Source organism: Microcaecilia unicolor, chromosome 3 (assembly GCF_901765095.1).
Source record: "Microcaecilia unicolor chromosome 3, aMicUni1.1, whole genome shotgun sequence".
Lineage (NCBI taxonomy): Eukaryota > Metazoa > Chordata > Amphibia > Gymnophiona > Siphonopidae > Microcaecilia > Microcaecilia unicolor.
The window spans coordinates 232,849,174-232,868,103 of NC_044033.1; the positions used below are offsets into that span (position 1 = coordinate 232,849,174).

General features: G+C 39.1%; 1 protein-coding gene across 1 annotated transcript in view; it reads right to left on the reverse strand.

Annotated features, from left to right (window-relative positions):
* The window catches only part of ATP13A1 (ATPase 13A1), a 343,318-nt gene that overhangs the window by 79,144 nt on the left and 245,244 nt on the right, over positions 1-18,930 (reverse strand). The window contains exons 17-19 of the mRNA XM_030197562.1: positions 14,823-14,931; positions 4,581-4,780; positions 3,979-4,075 (exon numbers count right to left, since the gene is read on the reverse strand). Coding sequence (XP_030053422.1) covers positions 3,979-4,075; positions 4,581-4,780; positions 14,823-14,931 — 406 coding nt within the window. The remainder of the gene's footprint in view (positions 1-3,978; positions 4,076-4,580; positions 4,781-14,822; positions 14,932-18,930) is intronic.

Here is an 18,930-nt window from a genome sequence, read left to right on the forward strand (position 1 = left end):
AACCTGGACCGAATTCGAATTATTATCAGAAGACCTAATCTCTGAAACACTTAAACGATTTGCTACATCCTACTGCAAACTAGACAAATGCCCAAACAACCTCATGAAATCAGCTCCTCGGCAATTTGTAATAGACCTAACGAACCACGTAAACTTCATGCTACAAAACGGACTCTTCCCAAAGGAAAAAGGAAAAATCTTACTCACCCCAATACCCAAAGATACAAAGAAAAGCGCAAGCGAAATAACCAATTACAGACCAGTAGCATCCATACCACTAATAACCAAAATAACCGAAGGGATGGTAACAAAACAACTTACAAACTATTTAAACAAGTTCTCAATACTGCATGATGCCCAATCAGGATTCCGATCGAAGCACAGCACAGAAACAGTACTAATTACCCTAATGACTAAATTCAAACAAATAATCGCAACCGGCAACAACATACTTCTCCTACAATTCGACATGTCAAGTGCCTTTGATATGGTCGACCACGGAATTCTATTGCACATACTTGAATACTTTGGCATCGGAGGAAATGTCCTAAACTGGTTCAAGGGGTTCCTAACCCTGCGTTCATATCAAGTCACATCAAACTCAAATACGTCCGATTCATGGATACCTGAATGTGGAGTACCGCAAGGATCACCCCTCTCACCAACCATTTTCAACATAATTATGATCCCATTGGCAAAACTCCTATCAAATCATAACCTCAACCCATATATATACGCCGACGATGTAACAATATACATCCCTTTCAAACAAGATATCAAAGAAATATCCAACAAAATTAACCAAAGTCTACACATCATGAACACCTGGGCAGATGCATTTCGACTGAAACTAAACGCGGAAAAAACTCAATGCCTAATACTCACCTCCCAATACAACACACCAATACTAAACCTTCCAATCTCAGAAACTTTAAAAATCCTTGGAGTCACTATTGATCGCCACCTAACACTCGAAACCCATGCAAACAACACAACCAAAAAGATGTTCTACTGCATGTGGAAACTGAAAAGAATAAGACCATTCTTCCCAAGATCCGTCTTTCGCATCCTAGTGCAATCCCTTGTACTCAGCCATCTGGATTACTGCAATTCACTATACGCAGGTTGTAAAGAGCAAATACTGAGGAGACTTCAAACAGCCCAGAACACAGCAGCCAGACTCATCTTCGGAAAACTGAAATACGAAAGTGCAAAACCCTTACGAGAGAAGCTACACTGGCTCCCACTCAAGGAACGCATTACTTTTAAAGTAAGCACATTAGTCCACAAAATCATCCACGGTGAAGCTCCAGCCTACATGTCTGACTTAATAGACCTACCACCCAGGAACGCTAAAAGATCATCTCGAACTTTCCTTAACCTCCACTTCCCTAATTGCAAAGGCATAAAATACAAGGCGCTGCACGCATCAACCTTTTCTTAGATAAGTACGCAATTCTGGAATATACTACCGCGCAACTTGAAAACAATCCACGAACTAACCAACTTCCGCAAATTACTAAAAAACTCATCTCTTTGATAAAACTTACTGTAAGGATCAGTACACATGAAGTCCACACTTACTGTTCCAGAAATACACCAATACATTCTTTTTTGAACTCTCATCTCCCGTAATTTTAACACACTAAAACCTTCACTCACAAAAAAAAGCTATACCGAATGTTCATTTGCTAAGGTTCTATTATCCTATTAATTTCCCGTTCTCTTTCCATTGTTCTTTTCCTTGTCCTATTCCCCAACGATACCTCGACTCTGCCTTCGCTTAAATTCTCACAATGTAATCCATAACTGAATTGTAACAAATTGTATTTCCATTATTTACAATGTATTGTAAGCCACACTGAACCCGCAAATAGGCGGGAAAATGTGGGATACAAATACAATAAATAAATAAATAAAACAATACAATACATTTTATGCTGCTTATTCTAGAAATAAGCAGTGAATTTTCCCCAAGTCCATCTTAATAATGGTCTGTGGACTTTTCCTTTAGGAAGCCATCCAAACCTTTTTTAAACCACCACTAAGCTAACTGATTTTACCACATTAACTGGCAACGAATTCCAGAGTTTAATTACATGTTCAGTGAAGAAATATTTTACTACTTTGTAGCTTCATTGTGTGCCCCCCTAGTATTTTTGGAAAGAGTAAACAAGCAATTCACTTTTACCCATTCCACTCCACTCATTATTTTATAGAACTCTATCATATCTCCCCTCAGCCGTCTTTTCTCCTAGCTGAAGAGTACTAGCCGCTTTAGCCTTTCCTCATAGGGAAGTTGTCCCATCCCCTTTATCATTTTATCCGCTCTTCTTTTTTTAATTCCACTATATCTTTTTTGAGATGCGGTAACCAGAATTGAGCACAATATTTGAGGTGCGGTCACACCATGGCATTATAACGTCCTCATTTTTGTTTTTCTATTCCTTTTCTAATAATACCTAACATGCTATTTGCTTTCTTAGCCGCCGCCGCACACTGAGTAGAAGGTTTCAACGTATCGTCAACGATGACGCCTAGATCCCCTTTTCCTACGCTATCTCATTTTTAAATGCCGCTGCCAGGAGCCTGGTCCCACCCTGGTTAAGGTAGAGCTCATCATTCCGGAATACGTTCCCCCTTCCCCAGAATGTTGCCCAGATCCTTACAAATCTAAAACCCTTCTCCCTGCACCATCGCCCCACCCATGCATTGAGACTCTGGAGCTCTGGCTGTCTTTTGGGCCCTGCTTGACCCCCCTAGTGGTAGTACTGCAAAATTACCTCTGTTTGTCACAGGTACCACTTTGAACCAGGCGCCGGTAAGGGTAAGAGCAACTGGGACTTTGATCGATCCTTTTAATACGTGTCCAGGAGCACTGGGCTATGGCTTTGTGGGATGCTAAAATAACACTGCTTATGAGGTTGATAACAAGCAGTACTATTCATGTACCAAGGAGTGAATAATCTGTGGTACTGAGCAACCAGAAGTTAGTCACTCCTATAGTAAATTAAAGTGTGGTAAAAGTCTGAATTTTACTACACCTTAGTAATTACCCACCCCCTTCCTTAGTGTTCATATTTTGTTAGTTAGCTTTATGTTCTTTTGTTCAGCCCTGGTACTGCTCATGTTTAGTGCTGTGTAACCCATATATTACATTGAAAATGAAATCATCTACCTATGTTATCTATCATTATTCCCTACCCTTTATCATCAGATACGTAGAAATTCAATATGCTTTGTACTGAATGGGAAAGTTAATACAAGCACTAAAGAATAGTGGAGAATGGGAAATTTCTTTTATTCACTGTTGTATTTACCAGTGGCAAATGGTATTTTCAAGTTACATTTTCACTTGGATCTTGCTCTCAGCTTTTACGGTTTTGAATAAATCTGTCTCTCCAATCATAGCAACTGTGTTAAAAATTTACCAGCGTTCCAGGACATTAAAATCAGTATTCAAAGCTCGTTTGGAGATGCCTTCTACTCAATGTATTAGACTAGAAGAGTACAGAAAACCAATATTCAAAGTAATTGGTACAACATTATGGAATGCTCTACCAACAAGTTTAAGGCCAACACAAAATTTGGACATTTTTAAGAGTATTGAAGATGATATTATTTAAACAGGCTTATGGACTAGAGGAAAAGACTGCTGCCTTATGAATTTTAATACACAGGATGTGTGTTGATGAAGGAACTGTATTTCAATATTTGTTGATTTTTAAAAATTGTCTATTTGTCAAGAACTTTTGAGATTATGATACTTTCTAACCTGCACAAATAAATAAAAATATCGACCTGATAATAATATCTTGATTAGGTCTCATCTTATACTGCCCCAGAAAAACTTGGGACTAACTCTGTTCTGCATATCATTGCTGCCTACTAGTGCTACCAGTTAGAATGGGGATTCTATAAAAAGCTAATAGAAATAGAAACTCCTTCTCCCTCCAAAAAACTGTATTTCACACTCACCTACATCAGCATGTTTCAGCGCTCCAACATCATTTGTGCCATCTCCACACATGAGGGTAATAAACCCCATACTCTTGAGACTAGTGATCACAAACTCCTACAATTACAAATTATAAGTTTACTTTTGAAGTGTACATTTTTCTTTAAATGTTATATTTTAATAAAGGAAATACCTGAGAAATCATCACTATGAAGAAAAACAATTTCCACATCACCTCTCCTCTCATAACTCCCTAAATGAATGCACATTTAAGAAAGTATCTTTGATTATTTATCTTTTTCTTCTTCTTGCCATGCAGGCTCTCCAAATTCAAGGAATGAAAGGAAAATCATGGGTTGGGGTGTCTTTTGGGCTACAAAGATGAGGATGTAAATTTGAAGATAAGATGTGTTAAGTACGAATTTACCAGTGCTTTTCTGCTGAAACACTATAGAATGGCTTCAGTACACACTTTCTCCAAATGTTTACTGCTAGCACCACCTCCAGAATGGCATTTCTGTTTTCTTCCAGCACAATGCAACTCAAGTTTGAGCTGCATGGTATCTAAACATTTGCACTATCACAAGACAGGAAAGTAAATTCATCTATCATAAGCAGTTACCTTTTGCTTTGGTGCCACTCTGGCAAACACCTGGATATGAGGAATAAGCTCTAATAGGAGTCGTCTATTTGCAGCCTGGAGGTATGTGATGCCCTCTCCAGTGACACAGAGATGTTGACTTCTGAAGAAGTTTTTTAGGGACCCAGGAATCACAGGAAGGGTGAAGCTGCCATCAATGGAGTGCCACAGCCATTCTGAGCCTAAAAGAGAGAAAAAAAAATACTACTACTTGAAATAAAATCCAAATATCCCTCCGGTAGAAACAAATGTGTGGGATGTCCCCAAATTTGCCAACAACAGATCCATCAGAAAAGAGAAAGGACACTGTGGGGGGGGGGGGGGGGGGGGGGGGGGGGGGGGAGGCTGGCTATATTCTTGTAATAAATATCCAACAGAAAAAAGTAGGAACTCTGAAGCTGCCACAAACCTTGCTACAAAGTGACGAGCTCTGAAACAGCTGATGAGAATTCCATCAAATTATGACCAAACCATGACCTTTACTTGAGATTTTACAACCTTGACTTCAACAGAATAAAGGCACTTCTGATGCTACAGTATTATGGAATTGCATAGACTTCCATGGAAGGAGAGGGCATATATGGTGAGAGGCCACCTGTGGACACTTGATAGATGCCGCTGAGAGGAGCCCGGTAAGAAGCAGCTCATTTACATCATCATTGCAGGTTGATCTCTGTATTGAAATTCCAGCAGCCCAATGGCATGGCCAAAGGGGTGTGCCCTAGGCCCTTTATGAGCCCCCCTTTAGAGCCTCAGTGGGCATAGGACTCTGTCAGACGGTGTGGGCAGTTATTTATATTCTATGGAGAAATGAAAAACAAAACTGCGATTTCCAACTATGAGTACTCCCTCAGCTCCAGGACCAATTGAGAAATATCTGGTTCCTTTGAATATGAAGCGTCCTATGTTTCCAACTTCTGAACTGGATTCTAGGGTTTCATTAAGTTCAGGGAAAGGCCTACCCCTAACCCATCTAGCTCTTACTTTCTCCTCCCTCATAAGGGTTTATCCTAGCATAGTTTTCCCCCTTGGAGGGATTCGGCCTACTTTGCCAAACATCTTTTGCACAAGTGCCTCAGTCTGGGTCATCTTTGAAACCAGTGTTTTACTCTTGCTGAATTGGGAGCAGCTGGGGAGGAACTCCCAGAAATTCCTATGCTTAAATAAATGGAGAGTGATTAAAAGGACTGAAGCAATGCTACAGGGGCCAGAGCAGCAACTTTGTGATTTTTTTCCAGCAGGTATTCTTTAAGGTATAGAGCATGGACACTATGTTGTCTCAAGTTGGATTACAATTCAAGAAAGTAGAATAGTTTATACTTTATTCAGGCTTACTAGACCAGTCTAGCTGGCGAGGCAGAGCAGTTTACAAAACTACAGTCATAAGAAATAGGAAAGGAACACCATTATTTGATAGTAAAGATATCCATTCATACAAAGAGCAGGATATTGAAGTAAAAAAAAAAATGCTACAGGCTATAGTCCCATGCTGGAAAATCTGTCACCCTGGGTCCCTGAAAACCTGCTGAAAAAGGAAAGCTTTCAGGTTTGCTTTAAAAGATTTCAGAGAGAGTTCACAGCTGAGTGAAAGTAGGAGAGAATTCCAGATAAAAGGGGAAAAGAAAAAGAACATGCTGTGTCTGGTAGATTCATAATGGGCAAATTTGGGGCTAGGAAGGACATTAATGGTGCGAAGGACCCTTGAGGATACTGAGATGTGCAAGATAATCTGGAAAACCTAATGCTACTTGAAGGTAATACGTTCTTCAATGGGCAGCCAGTGGTAGCAATTTATTAATGGGGTGGTATGGACTGAACGGCGAGAATGGCAAAGCATTTTATCTGCAACATTTTTAAAGGATTGTAGCTTTTTCAGAGAGGAGTGAGGCAGGCCAGCATAAACAACATTACAATAGTCAAGACAGGACGTAAAAATTGAGAGCATAAGGACATGAAAATGGTTATTACCAAAAAGATGACGCACGGTGAGAAATTGCTGAAATAGAAATAAAGAAATTTTGGACAACTGAGAAATTTCAGGAACAAAACAGAGAGAGAGGAGTCCCAAATGGTCCCAAGATAACGGAAACAGGAGACTGGGGTGATTTGTGCTCCAAAGAGGATAATGGGGAAAGGGGGAAGAGGGAGGAGTATGAGGTCCAGAAACCAGCAAGCAACTGTTTTATCTACATTGAGTACTAACTGGTGATGTGTTAACCATTTCACAACTGAGTCTAAACAAATCTGGAGAAGAGTAATTGATGGAGAAGAGGTCATAAGTACATAAGAATTGCCACACTGGGACAGACCAAAGGTCCATCAAGCCCAGTATCCTGTTTCCAACAGTGGCCAATCCAGGTCACAAATACCTGGCAAGATCCCAAAAAAGATCAATACATTTTATGCTGCTTATCCCAGAAATAAGCAGTGGATTTTCCCCAAGTCATTTTAATAATGGTCTATGGACTTTTCCTTTAGGAAGCCATCCAAACCTATTTTAAACCCCACAGCCTTTACCACATTCTCTCCAGAGTTTAATTACATGTTGAGTGAAGAAAAATTTTCTCCAATTCATTTTAAATGTACTACTTTGCAGCTTCATTGCATGCTCCCTAGTCCTAGTATTTTTGGAAAGACTTAAACAAGTGATTCACGTCTACCCGTCCCTCTTCACTATTATTTTATAGACCTCTGTAATATCTCCCCTCAGCCGTCTTTTCTCCAAGCTGAAGAGCCCTAGCTACTTCAGCCTTTCCTCTTAGGGAAGTCATCCCATCCCCTTTATCATTTTCGTCGCCCTTCTCTGTACCTTTTCTAATTCCACTATATCTTTCTTCAGATGCGGAGACCATAATTGAACACAATATTCGAGGTGCAAGGACTGATACAAAAGCATTATAACATCCTCATTTTTGTTTTACATTTCTTACCTAATAATACCTAACATTGTATTTGTTTTCTTAGCCGCTGCAGCACACTGAGCAGAGGGTTTCAACGTATCATCAACGATGACACCGAAATCCCTTTCTTGGTCGTTAACTCCTAATGTGGAACCTTGCGTGTGGGAAAGAGGAACCCGAATTATAGCTAAATTCAGGTTCCTCTTTCCCACATGCATCACTTTGCACTTGCTCACTTTAAATGTCATCTGCCATTTAGATGCCCAGTCTCATAAGGTCCTCTTGTAATTGTTCACAATCCTCTTTCGATTTAACAACTTTGAATAACTTTGTGTAGTCAGCAAATTTAATTACCTCACTAATTACTTCCATCTCTAGATCATTTATAAATATGTTAAAAAGCAGCGGTCCCAGCACAGACCCCCCCATTGAGAATACTGACCATTTAACCCTACTCTCTGTTTTCTATCTTTTAACCAGTTTTTAACCCACAATAGGACATTACCTCCTATCCCATGACTCTCCAATGTCTTCTGGAGTCTTTCATGAGGTACTTTGTCAAATGCCTTATGAAAATCCAGAAACACAATATCAATCAGATCACCTTTATCCACATGTTTGATCACCCCTTCAAAGCAATGTAATAGATTGGTGAGGCAAGATTTCCTTGCACTAAATCCATGTTGGCTTTGTCTCATCCTATATAATAATTTGCAGCTCCATTTGGCTGCCTGAGTTTGTAACATCTTTAACATCTGATGATGTCAGCCAGCCTCCAGGTTTAAAGGGGAGGGGAAGAAGGTTTCGGTTTCTGAAGTTGAACAAGCAAAGGGGAGGGGAAGATAATAGGTTTAACAGAGCTGTTCCGATAATACAGATACTGAGAGCAAAGCTTTGAAGGTGTCAGCATGGTCTCTCTCTCACACACACACACACACACACACACACTCTCTCTCTCTCTCACACACACACACTCTCTCTCCTAATGGTTCCCTTAAAAACATAATAACCATTACATGATAACCTTGCTAGCGCCCGTTTCATTTGTTTGAGAAACGGGCTTTTTTTACTAGTTAATCCATACTTTTGAATATGCTCTCTAATTTTGTTCTTTGTAACAGTCTCTACCATTTTGCCCGGCACCGATGTCAGGCTCACAGATCTATAATTTCCTGGAACCTTTTTAAAATATCGGAGTTACACTGGCCACTCTCTAATCTTCAAGAACCATGCTCGATTTTAAAGATAAATTACATATTACTAACAACAGTTCCGCAAGCTCATTTTTCAATTCTATCAGTAATCTGGGATGAATAACATCCGGTCCAGGAGATTTGCTACTCTTCAATTTGTCAAATTGCGCCATTACATCCTTCAGGTTTACAGAGATTTCATTCAGTTTCTCTGACTCATCAGCTTTGAATACCATTTCTGGCACTGGTATCTCTCCCAAATCTTCCTTGGTGAAGAGCGAAGCAAAGAATTAATTTAATCTCTCCACTGTGGCTTTGTCTTCCCTGATTGCCCCCTTTTACCCCTCGGTCATCTAGCAGTCCAACCAATTCTTTTGCCGGCTTCTTGCTTTTAATATACCTTAAAATTTTTTACTATGTGTTTTTGACTCCAACACAATCTTTTTTTCAAAGTCCCTCTTTCCCTTCCTTATCAGTGCTTTGCACTTGACTTGACATTCCTTATGCTGTTTCTTATTATTTTCAGTCAGTTCCTTCTTCCATTTTCTGACAGATTTTTGTTTTAACTCTAATAGTTTCCTTCACCTCACTTTTTAATCATGTCGTTTGGTCTTCCTCCCTCCTTTTTTAATATCAGGATGTGGCTCCTGGAGACACATCCTCAGTGTGAGAGGATATTGTGCTGCTCCTGTCTACAGGATTACTTCCAGCTGCACCAGGGTGATGCTCTCCTTTTAGGCTGCCTCTCTCTTCCAAGGCAGCACAGGGGCTGCCAGATTGGCAGCTGGACTTCTCTACAACATCCCTGTAGGCCACCTCTCTGTCTCCCTCAGCTCCTCCAAGTCTGCTACTTTAGCCTCAAGAGAATGGACTCTTTCTCAGAGAGCTAGGAGCTCTTTGCATCGAGCACACACATATGACATCTCACCATGTGACACTCAATGCAAAAGACTGGATAGCACCCTTCTTGCTGCTGGACTACTGTCTGTATCTTAATATTATAGAGTTGTTTAATTAAAACTTCTTAAGGCACTAGATGAATATAATGATCTTTTCACTGTTGTAATTTGCAATTTATTTAGGGTTTGCTTCTAAGAAACTAATTAAATGTAATTCAGACTAATGAAAATTGAAAATTCCCCTCTTGTTGTCTTAATTAGAATAACTGACTATAAATGAAGAGTTGAGCTAGGGATGGGTGGAAATGAGGACTGAACTGGGCCCTTCTGTGCCTTCTGGAGACTATCTGTTAATGCTGTGGCAGAAACTTCAAGTTTTAAACCTATGGAGACTGGCTAATAAAGTTTGCTTGTTTTTTTTTCATTATGATTTTATTTTAAAATTCTGTGTCTATCAATATTTCACAATTCCTCTTTTAAACCCTAATCTTTAAGCTGTGGCAGAAACTTCAAGCTTTAAAACTATGGGGAAAAGGCTATGGAAACTAGCTAATAAAGTTTGCTTGCTTTTTTTATTTTAAAAGTCCGTGTTTGTCAATATCCTACAATTCTTCTTTTAAACCTTAATCTTTAAGCTATGGCAGAAACTTCAAGTTTTAAAACTAGGGGAAAAGGCTATGGAGACTAGCTAATAAAGTTTGCTTGCTTTTTTTAACTTTAAAATTCTAACTGTGTTTATCAATATCCTACAATTCCTCTTTTAAACCCTAATCTTTAAGTTACCAAGCTCAGAACAGAATAATGTCACTTACCCACAGAGATGTCCTCTTCTCCTCTTCTCTCAGAACTTCTCAGAAAGAAAGTTGAGTGGGACCTTTCCTATCTATATAGTTTGGATTCTAAGCAGACTATTTCAAATGAACCCTTTGAAGCTAGCCCAGTAATCAAATTGCCCTTAGTAATCTTAGCAACTGTTCTACTTCCTCACACCTTAATTCACACCTAATTCAGGTCAACTGCTGTGCTACCTCTCCAACAGGCAAGAACAGAGAACAATATCTTTAGAACAGTTCAAGACTAGCTAGAGAAATTTTCAGTTTAAAACTATAGGGAACAGGGATTGTGCACTATGGAAACTAGTTAATAATACTTGCTTCCCTGTTTTATATTTTTATTTTCTTTCTAAGACTCAACTGGGCCCTTCTGTGCCTTCTAGAGACTATCTGTTAATGCTGTGGAAGAAACTTCAAGTTTTAAAACTAGGGGAAAAGGCTATGGAGACTAACTAATAAAGTTTGCTTGCTTTTTTTTTTTTTAAATTCTGACTGTGTTTATCAATATCCTACAATTCCTCTTTTAAACCCTAAACTTTAAGTTACCAAGCTCAGAATAATGTCACTTACCCACAGAGATGTCCTCTTCTCTCAGAACTTCTCAGAAGTTTGTCCTGGTCAAGGTTGTTTATCTTTAGCAAAGGGTGAACCACTGCCTTTTTTAATGCTGTTAGTAGTTGCCCATTAGAGAGGCATTCACAATTTTTCTGGTGCCTTTTATGAGGCCCATACTTGCCTGCTGCACTATCTTTGATGGGCAGGGGTCGAGGGAACAGGTAGTTGGTCGAAGGTCTCTTATGATTTTGTCAAGGTTCTCCTCTGTCATTAGGTTAAAAGTATTGTTACCTAAAATTAATGAATCTATTAATTTGACTCAATTTTTAGAAACTACTCAGGATAACACATCATGAGCCAACTTGTTGGTCACGTTCTCTTAGGAGGATAAAATTATTTTGAAAGCTTATTTTAAGAAGAAAGATTTCCTGTTTTGTGGGGTGAAACTTCAAGTATTTCCTGATGTTTTAAGGGTTACCCAAGAAAGGCGAAAGCAGTTTCTTTGGCTTAAATCTAGGGCTTTGGCTTTGGGGATCACTTTCTTTCTAAAAATCCTCTCTAAATGTTATCTCACATTTCCTAATGTTAATTGCGTATTCTTTGAGCAAGAACATTAGAATGGCTGCTGTTAGATAGGGAAGTGAAATAATGTACTTGTAGGCAGGAATTTATATTAGATCACCTTATGCAGTACCAGGAAGTTAATGGATATATTATCTGGATTATTTGTTAGTTTTCTTACCTCCTTTTTCTCCCATGACATGGGCTGTATTGTTTTCTTAAATGAATGTTTTTGTACCCATAATGTTAAATAAAATTTAAAAAATATATATATGTCTTGAATATATGCTGGAAGACCTAGTGCTGAGACAAGAGGTCAAAAAAGCGTCCGACCCTATTACTATCAGGATCATCTACATGTATGTTGAAGTCACCGAGTACCAGAATCAAGTTGGGACGTTGCCATCAGTGGGAATATCTGGTCTTAAGGATAGTTTGATTTACACATGCAGCTGGAGTTTTTGGAAAATAAGTCTAAAAGTCTCCACTTGAGATTCTTCAAGTGGAAGATGAAAATGAGAAAATACAAATTAAGGGAGTCTTTTACAAAGCCACACTAGTGATTGTAGCTCGCGGTAAAAATCAGAGGGTGGTAAACACCAACACCAAGACACCCATTTTTTTCCTTTGGATGTCTCAGCTAGAATTATAGCAAATAACTCCTTGTCTAATTACACATCATTAACCAGATGCAACAGACAAGGCTGCCTCCTCTAACCTAGTCCTAGAATCTCTCCTCATCACTCTTAGAGTTAACCCTAGTATAACAGTATAACAGGTTTACATTTGGATTCAGTAGAAATTAAAGCAGTAGCATATGCTGACAATAATCTATAGCCAATTTTCTCCAATTAGTAAACACAAAACACTCGATTTTCAAGAAATAAAATTAACACACAAAAAAAATGAAGTTATCCTCCTCAATGTACATGCCACCCCTGATACTGCATTTTCCTTTTGTCTACTGTGGTCTTCCAAAGGCCTTAAGTACCCAGGCCTTGAATTACAAACAGGTCTGAAATCCACTGAGAGGCCATTCCACAAATTCATCACCCTTTTCATGAAGCAGTATTTCCTAAGGTTTCTCCTGAGTCTCTCCTCTTTCACTTTCGTCCTATGTGCCTTCATTCCAGAGCTTCCTTTCAGTTGAAAGCACTCACCACTTGAGCATTTATGCCATAGATGTATTTAAATGTCTATTTTTTCACCCTTCTCCCACCTTTCTTCCAAAGAATACATATTGAGATCTTTAAGTCTGTCTTCACAGGCTTTAAGACAAAGAACTTTGACCATTTTAGTAGCCACCCTCTGGACTGATTCTATCATTCTTTTTGAAAGTGTAGTCTACAGAGTTGTACAGAACCATAATCACCTCCTTTTTCCTCCTGGCTCATTCCTCTCCCTATGAACCCAAGCATTACTACTGTGCCACTGCCCTACTTATTTGGCAACATTAAGATCATCACCCAAGTCCTGCTCCTCTGTTGTGCACACATGTACTTTACCATCCCCCCCCCCCCCCCCCCCCCACACACACACACAGCCCAGGTGCATAATCCTGCATTTTTTTTTAGCATTAAATCTTAGTTGCCAAATTCTGGACTATTCTTCAAACTTTGTTAGGTCTCTCCTCTTGTTATCGATACTATCAGGGGTGTCTACCCTATTGCACATTTTTTCACCATCTACAAAGAGGCAAATCTTACCACACAGCCCTTCAGCAATATCACTTAAAAATTTTTTATCTATTGGTGTTTATTAACCAGAAGATTTATAATTTTGTTAACAGTATAACAATAGTAAAATTTTCTGACAAACTATACATTCTGTATACTACTTTGGGTGAGCCTGGTTAATAAACACCAATAGATAAATAACACTGAAGAATGTTCCACAAATGGCCAAACACCAGAGATCTGCTGTAGAGGTAGTAATGGCACTATATTGAACTCCAACTGATGTGTGTGGTTCAGTACTGGAAACCAACTGAATCAATGGTAGAATGCATACAGTGCTATAATTTTGCTGAGGCTTTATGGCGTGACAGAAGTGGTGCAATATGGATTTGCATCCACATGTTGCCCTTATTGTTAACTGCACTACTATGACAGTGCTTCTCCAGGAATGTTGTATTTAAGAGTCAACTTGTACTCAGATCTACGCAACTGAAAAAAAGACATCTGCTTTTTAGGTCAAAAAGTCACAGCCCCTTTACAACTGAACTCTTGAGAAATCACTGTGCAGGGGAGTAGTGACCACATCTGCATAACAGGATCAACACGAGTGTGCTATCTGTAATTGTATTTTTTTCTTTTGTGCAAACAGAAGCCTCTTCTCCGACTTGTAATAACTGTGAAGGCAATTAAAAAGCTTCTTTTGCAGTGCTTTCATCCAGATTGGTTATGACGTGATCAAATAGATTAACACTAGGAATGGGTATCAAAGTTCTGGATCTCTCTTCTACACTGTGGACATGGCTAGAATCCCAACTTGATCTGTGCCATGCTCCATGAGAACAACAACAAAAAAAAAAACTATACAAAAACAAGAAAAAAAACAAATTTGTTTTTTTTTGTTTGAAAAAAACAAATGGCATGTTAGAACAGTGGTTTTCATCAACACAGCCCTCAGGGACCACCTGGCCAGTCAGGTTCTCAGGATATCCACAATGAATATGCATGAGATAGTTTTGCATGCACTGCCTTCTTCTTTATGATCCTCAAAACCTGACTGGCCAAGTTGTCCCTGAGGACTGGGTTGAAAAACACTGTTATAAGACAAACAAGAGTAAACTCTTGAAAATTATGGGATATCTATATTTTTGCCTCTGCTTGGCAAAGTGGAAACAACCGAGGGGACTAGGGAGACCACAGAATATGAGAAATGTCACACATGCTCACAACTTACACCAGTTCTGGGAGATCTAGTCCATCCTGGCACCATGCAGTGACATCACCCACTTGCAAACCTAGTTATATCCTGTTTGTGAATGGGAAAACAAAAAGCGTAACTGGAGGCACAAGGGGTAGGGAATGATAAACAACATGAACTCACAGGATAAATAGAATCTTGTAAGAGGTTAGATGTAACTGATGTCAAGCCTGCAGCACCTGAGTGCAGACTGATGACGAGAATACAGAATCAGGTGTAACCGTGAGTCTTAGGAACTTGTGTGCGAAATGGAGACCCATAGAGTATAGTGTTAATGGTGTTTCAGAATATTCCACTATGTGTAAAAAGTGCATTATCATCAGAGCCTATCATTAGTCTTATAATCACTTACCACCTGGGAGAGATGTTTGCAGGATTAGTGTACGCTCCTTCTGGATAAAGTGGAGTTCCTGAGCCACATGGCAGGCAGTGAGGGGATTGTCCCCAGTTATCATTACCACCTGAGAAATATACAAAGCAAGAACTTTACAACTACTGGATTGAAATTTTAATCTTAGCTGAAGATAGACAAAAACTTAAGCAATCAGTAATGAGACAAAATCATAAAATAACCAGAAAAGAGCAGAATGCAGAAGCTGAAGATATTTGCATAAAATGTTCTTAAAATGATAACAGAGATTTAATGCATTCATTCTAAACTACTGACAACATAATATATTATTTCTACAGGAATTCTGATCATAAATAGGATGCATTTTAAGACCAATATTCAAAACGTACGGGCTTTTAAATTTGAGAAATTAGAATCCCAAACTAGCCTTGCTAAAAATTTACTAGGGCTGAGTGCTTAATTTTACACTTCTGCTTTCACAAGGCTTCTAAATTTAGGGTCCTAAAAAGTGAGAAGCAATAACTTAGCTTCAATATCCAGGTGCAGATGTCTCCCCTGGATACTGAAGCTAAGTTATGCGTTTTTATTGCAAAATAAGCACAGCCTATGTAAAGATTTAAAGCCCCACTTCAACACAAGAGTGTATAGTACTTAATGTGTACGAATTGAATCTGTGATAAGGTCCTTCTTACGCAAACATAAATAATAGGATAAGAAGATAATAAAAACTAAAATAATAAAAAAAAAAAAGAAAAAAAAACAGAATATAGAAAATTTGGAAAAAAGAAGAAGGCGGAGGTGGGAAACGTCTGTGATTATATTTGTCGTAATATCGGGGTATGCCTCAATTGGCGGAGAGTGGTAAAAAAAACCCTACAACTGTATGAGACTTTCCTTGAATAAGAGTTAAAGTACTAAACACAGCAATAGGTTGCAAGTACATATACACATCATAACTTCTACTAATTCAGGTATTGTGTGTTTGATATAGTCATAGTAGAATTTTGCCATAGAATTTGATCAGTTATCCCAGAAATAAGCAGTGGATTTTCCCCAAGACTTTTTAATAATGGTCTATGGACTTTTCCTTTAGGAACCCGTCCAAACCTTTTTAAACCCCGCTAACTGCCTTTACCACATTCTCTGGCAATGAATTCCAGAGTTTAATTACACGTTACGTGAAGAAACATTTTCTTTGATTCATTTTAAATTTACTACTTTGTAGCTTCATCGCATGCCCCCTAGTCCTAGTATTTTTGGAAAGAGCAAACAGACACTTCACATCTACCCATGTAACGCCGATATTATAAAAAGGTTCCAGAGGGGATCTGGGAAATTATAGACCGGTGAGCCTGATGTCGGTGCTGGACAAAATGGTAAAGACTATTATAAAGAACAAAATTAGAGCCTCACCAATCCATTACATTTCTTTGAAGGGGTGAACAAACATGTGGATAAAGGTGAACTGGTTGATATTGTGTATCTGGATTTTCAAAAGGCATTTGACAAAATACCTCATGAAAGACTCCAGAAGAAATTGGAGAGTCATGAGATAGGAGGTAGTGTCCTATTGTGGATTAAAAACTGGTTAAAGGGTAGAAAACAGAGAGTAGGGTTTAATGGTCAGTATTCTCAATGGAGAAGGGTAGTTAGTGGGGTTCCTCAGGGGTCTGTGCTGGGACCGCTTTAAATGATTTAAGATGGGAGTAACTAGTGAGGTAATTAAATTTGCTGATGACACAAAGTTATTCAAAGTTGTTAAATCGAGGGGGGATTGTGAAAAATTACAAGAGGACCTTATGAGACTGGGAGACTGGGCATCTAAATGGCAGATGACTTTTAATGTGAGAAAGTGCAAAGTGATACATGTGGGAAACAGGAACCCAAACTATAGCTATGTAATGCAAGGTTCCACGTTAGGAGTCACTGACCAAGAAAAGGATCTCTGCGCCGTTGTTGATGATACGTTGAAATGCTCTGCTCAGTGTGCTGCAGCAGCTAAGAAAGCAAATAGAATGTTAGGTATTATTAGGAAAGGAATGGAAAACAAAAGTGAGGATGTTATAATGCCTTTGTATCGGTCTATGGTGCGACCGCACCTCAAATATTGTGTTCAATTCTGGTCACACACTCTCAAAAAACATAAAGTGGAATGTAGTCAGACTGTTGAAGAGGGCATTGCAGTAATCCAGTCTTGATGTTATCATGGTATACACAACTGGGATAAGATTTACCTTCTCGATGTACAGAGAAAGGCAGCATAACTGTCGCAAATAATAGAAGCAGCTCTTGAAGGTTGCTTGGATTTGGGGAATCAGAGTAAGTGTTGAGTCTAACTGTAATCCAAGGTTCCTGACTTGTGATTTGAGGGGGAGTTCGTACTTCCCAAAAGGGATTTTGATGTCAGATATGTAGCTACTTGTGTTAGGGACCCAGAGAAGCTCGGTTTTACTTGGGTTCAGGCAAGGTTTGTTGTGTTTAGCCCACTCTTCAATTGATGTTAGATAGGTAATCAATTTATTCAAGGCTGTAGGTAAGTCAGATTCAATGGGTATGAGTAGTTGTATATCATCCGCATAGATATAGATCTGAGTGTCCATTGACCAGATCATCTCAGCTAGTGGCTTGAGGTAGATATTGAACAGAATAGGTGACAGTATCAATCATTGTGGTATCCCACAGGTCAGTGTATATGGTGGTGGTGATGAGTTGCTGCAAACATTATGTATTGTTGCCTGATAGACAGGGTCTGAAACAGGCAAGTACTGTTTCTGTCACTCGTGCTAGCATGATATCATGAACCACAGTGTCAAAAGCTGCTGAGAAATCTAGCAGTACTAACATCGAGGCGAATCCCTTGTCTCAGTTTCTGTGAAGTAGAGATATGAGGACCATTTCTGTTCCATAACCAGATCTGAATCCAGATTGGCATGGATCTAGCCAGTTTCTCTCTTCTAGCCAATCATTAAGTTGAACACAGACTGTTTGTTCTATGAGTTTCCCTAGAAACCGGCCTGTAACATTCAAGTTTGTCCTGGTCAAGGTTGTTTTTCTTTAGCAAAGGGCGAACCACTGCCTTTTTTAATGCTGTTGGTAGTTGCCCATTAGAAAGAGAGGTGTTCACAATTTTTGTGGTGCCTTCTATAAGGCCCATACTTGTCTGCTGCACTATCTTTGATGGGCAGGGGTCAAGGGAGCAGGTAGTTGGTTGAAGGTCTCTTAGGATTTTGTCAAGGCTCTCCTCTGTCATTAGGTTAAAAGTGTCCCATCTGTCTCTGTCAGGAGGGGGCGAATTTGTGCACCCCTGGTTGACTGGTTGGGGACTGGGTGGGATTGCCTCTACATCCTGGTGGAGACTTTTAATTTTGTTGGCAAAGTGCGCAGCAAAATCACTGCAGTTCAGTTTAGACTGGGCAGGCTGGTTCTATTGTGGGGGTTGAAGTAGGCTATTTACTATACTGAACAACTGCTTGTACTTTGCCGCGTGCTTCCTACAGTTTAGCCTGTCTTCATCCAGACGAGATTTACGCCATCTCCTTTCCAGTTTCCGTCCTTCGCGTTAAGGATCCAAAGTTCTGCAGAAAACCAAGGTGAGCGTTTTTGAGTGGGGACCTCTTTTAGTGGTGCTGTTTTCTCTAAGGTCTTATGAAGAGTTCCTATAAATTCTAATTAAATTATAGGCACAAACTTTATTGGGATCATTTATGACAACCTCTAATGATTCTAACACCCAGATAGTTGTACCATAAGTGCCACGAGAAGAAAAAGAGTTTCTTTAGATTCTCATTCATGTTCCAGTCTCTTACTTTGGTTTGTGGACTTTATCCCTTGAAGCAGAATTTCCAGCGAAATAGGGAACCCTTGTCTGAGATTTTGTTTGAACGTAAAAAGTAAGTACTGTTTTCTTACAAGACTGGAATTTTTGTACGTTTTACATCTCTCTTCTAAAGTTATTGTATTGTTTGGGTATTTGAGAAAATTATGACTGAAAATTTGGAATATATGCATGTGGAGTTTTTTTTTATGACCAATGATTAATCTGAGCCACCTATATATTGAAGGCATTGTCCTACAAAGTATGTGTGGTTCCTTTGAATATTGAGGCCCT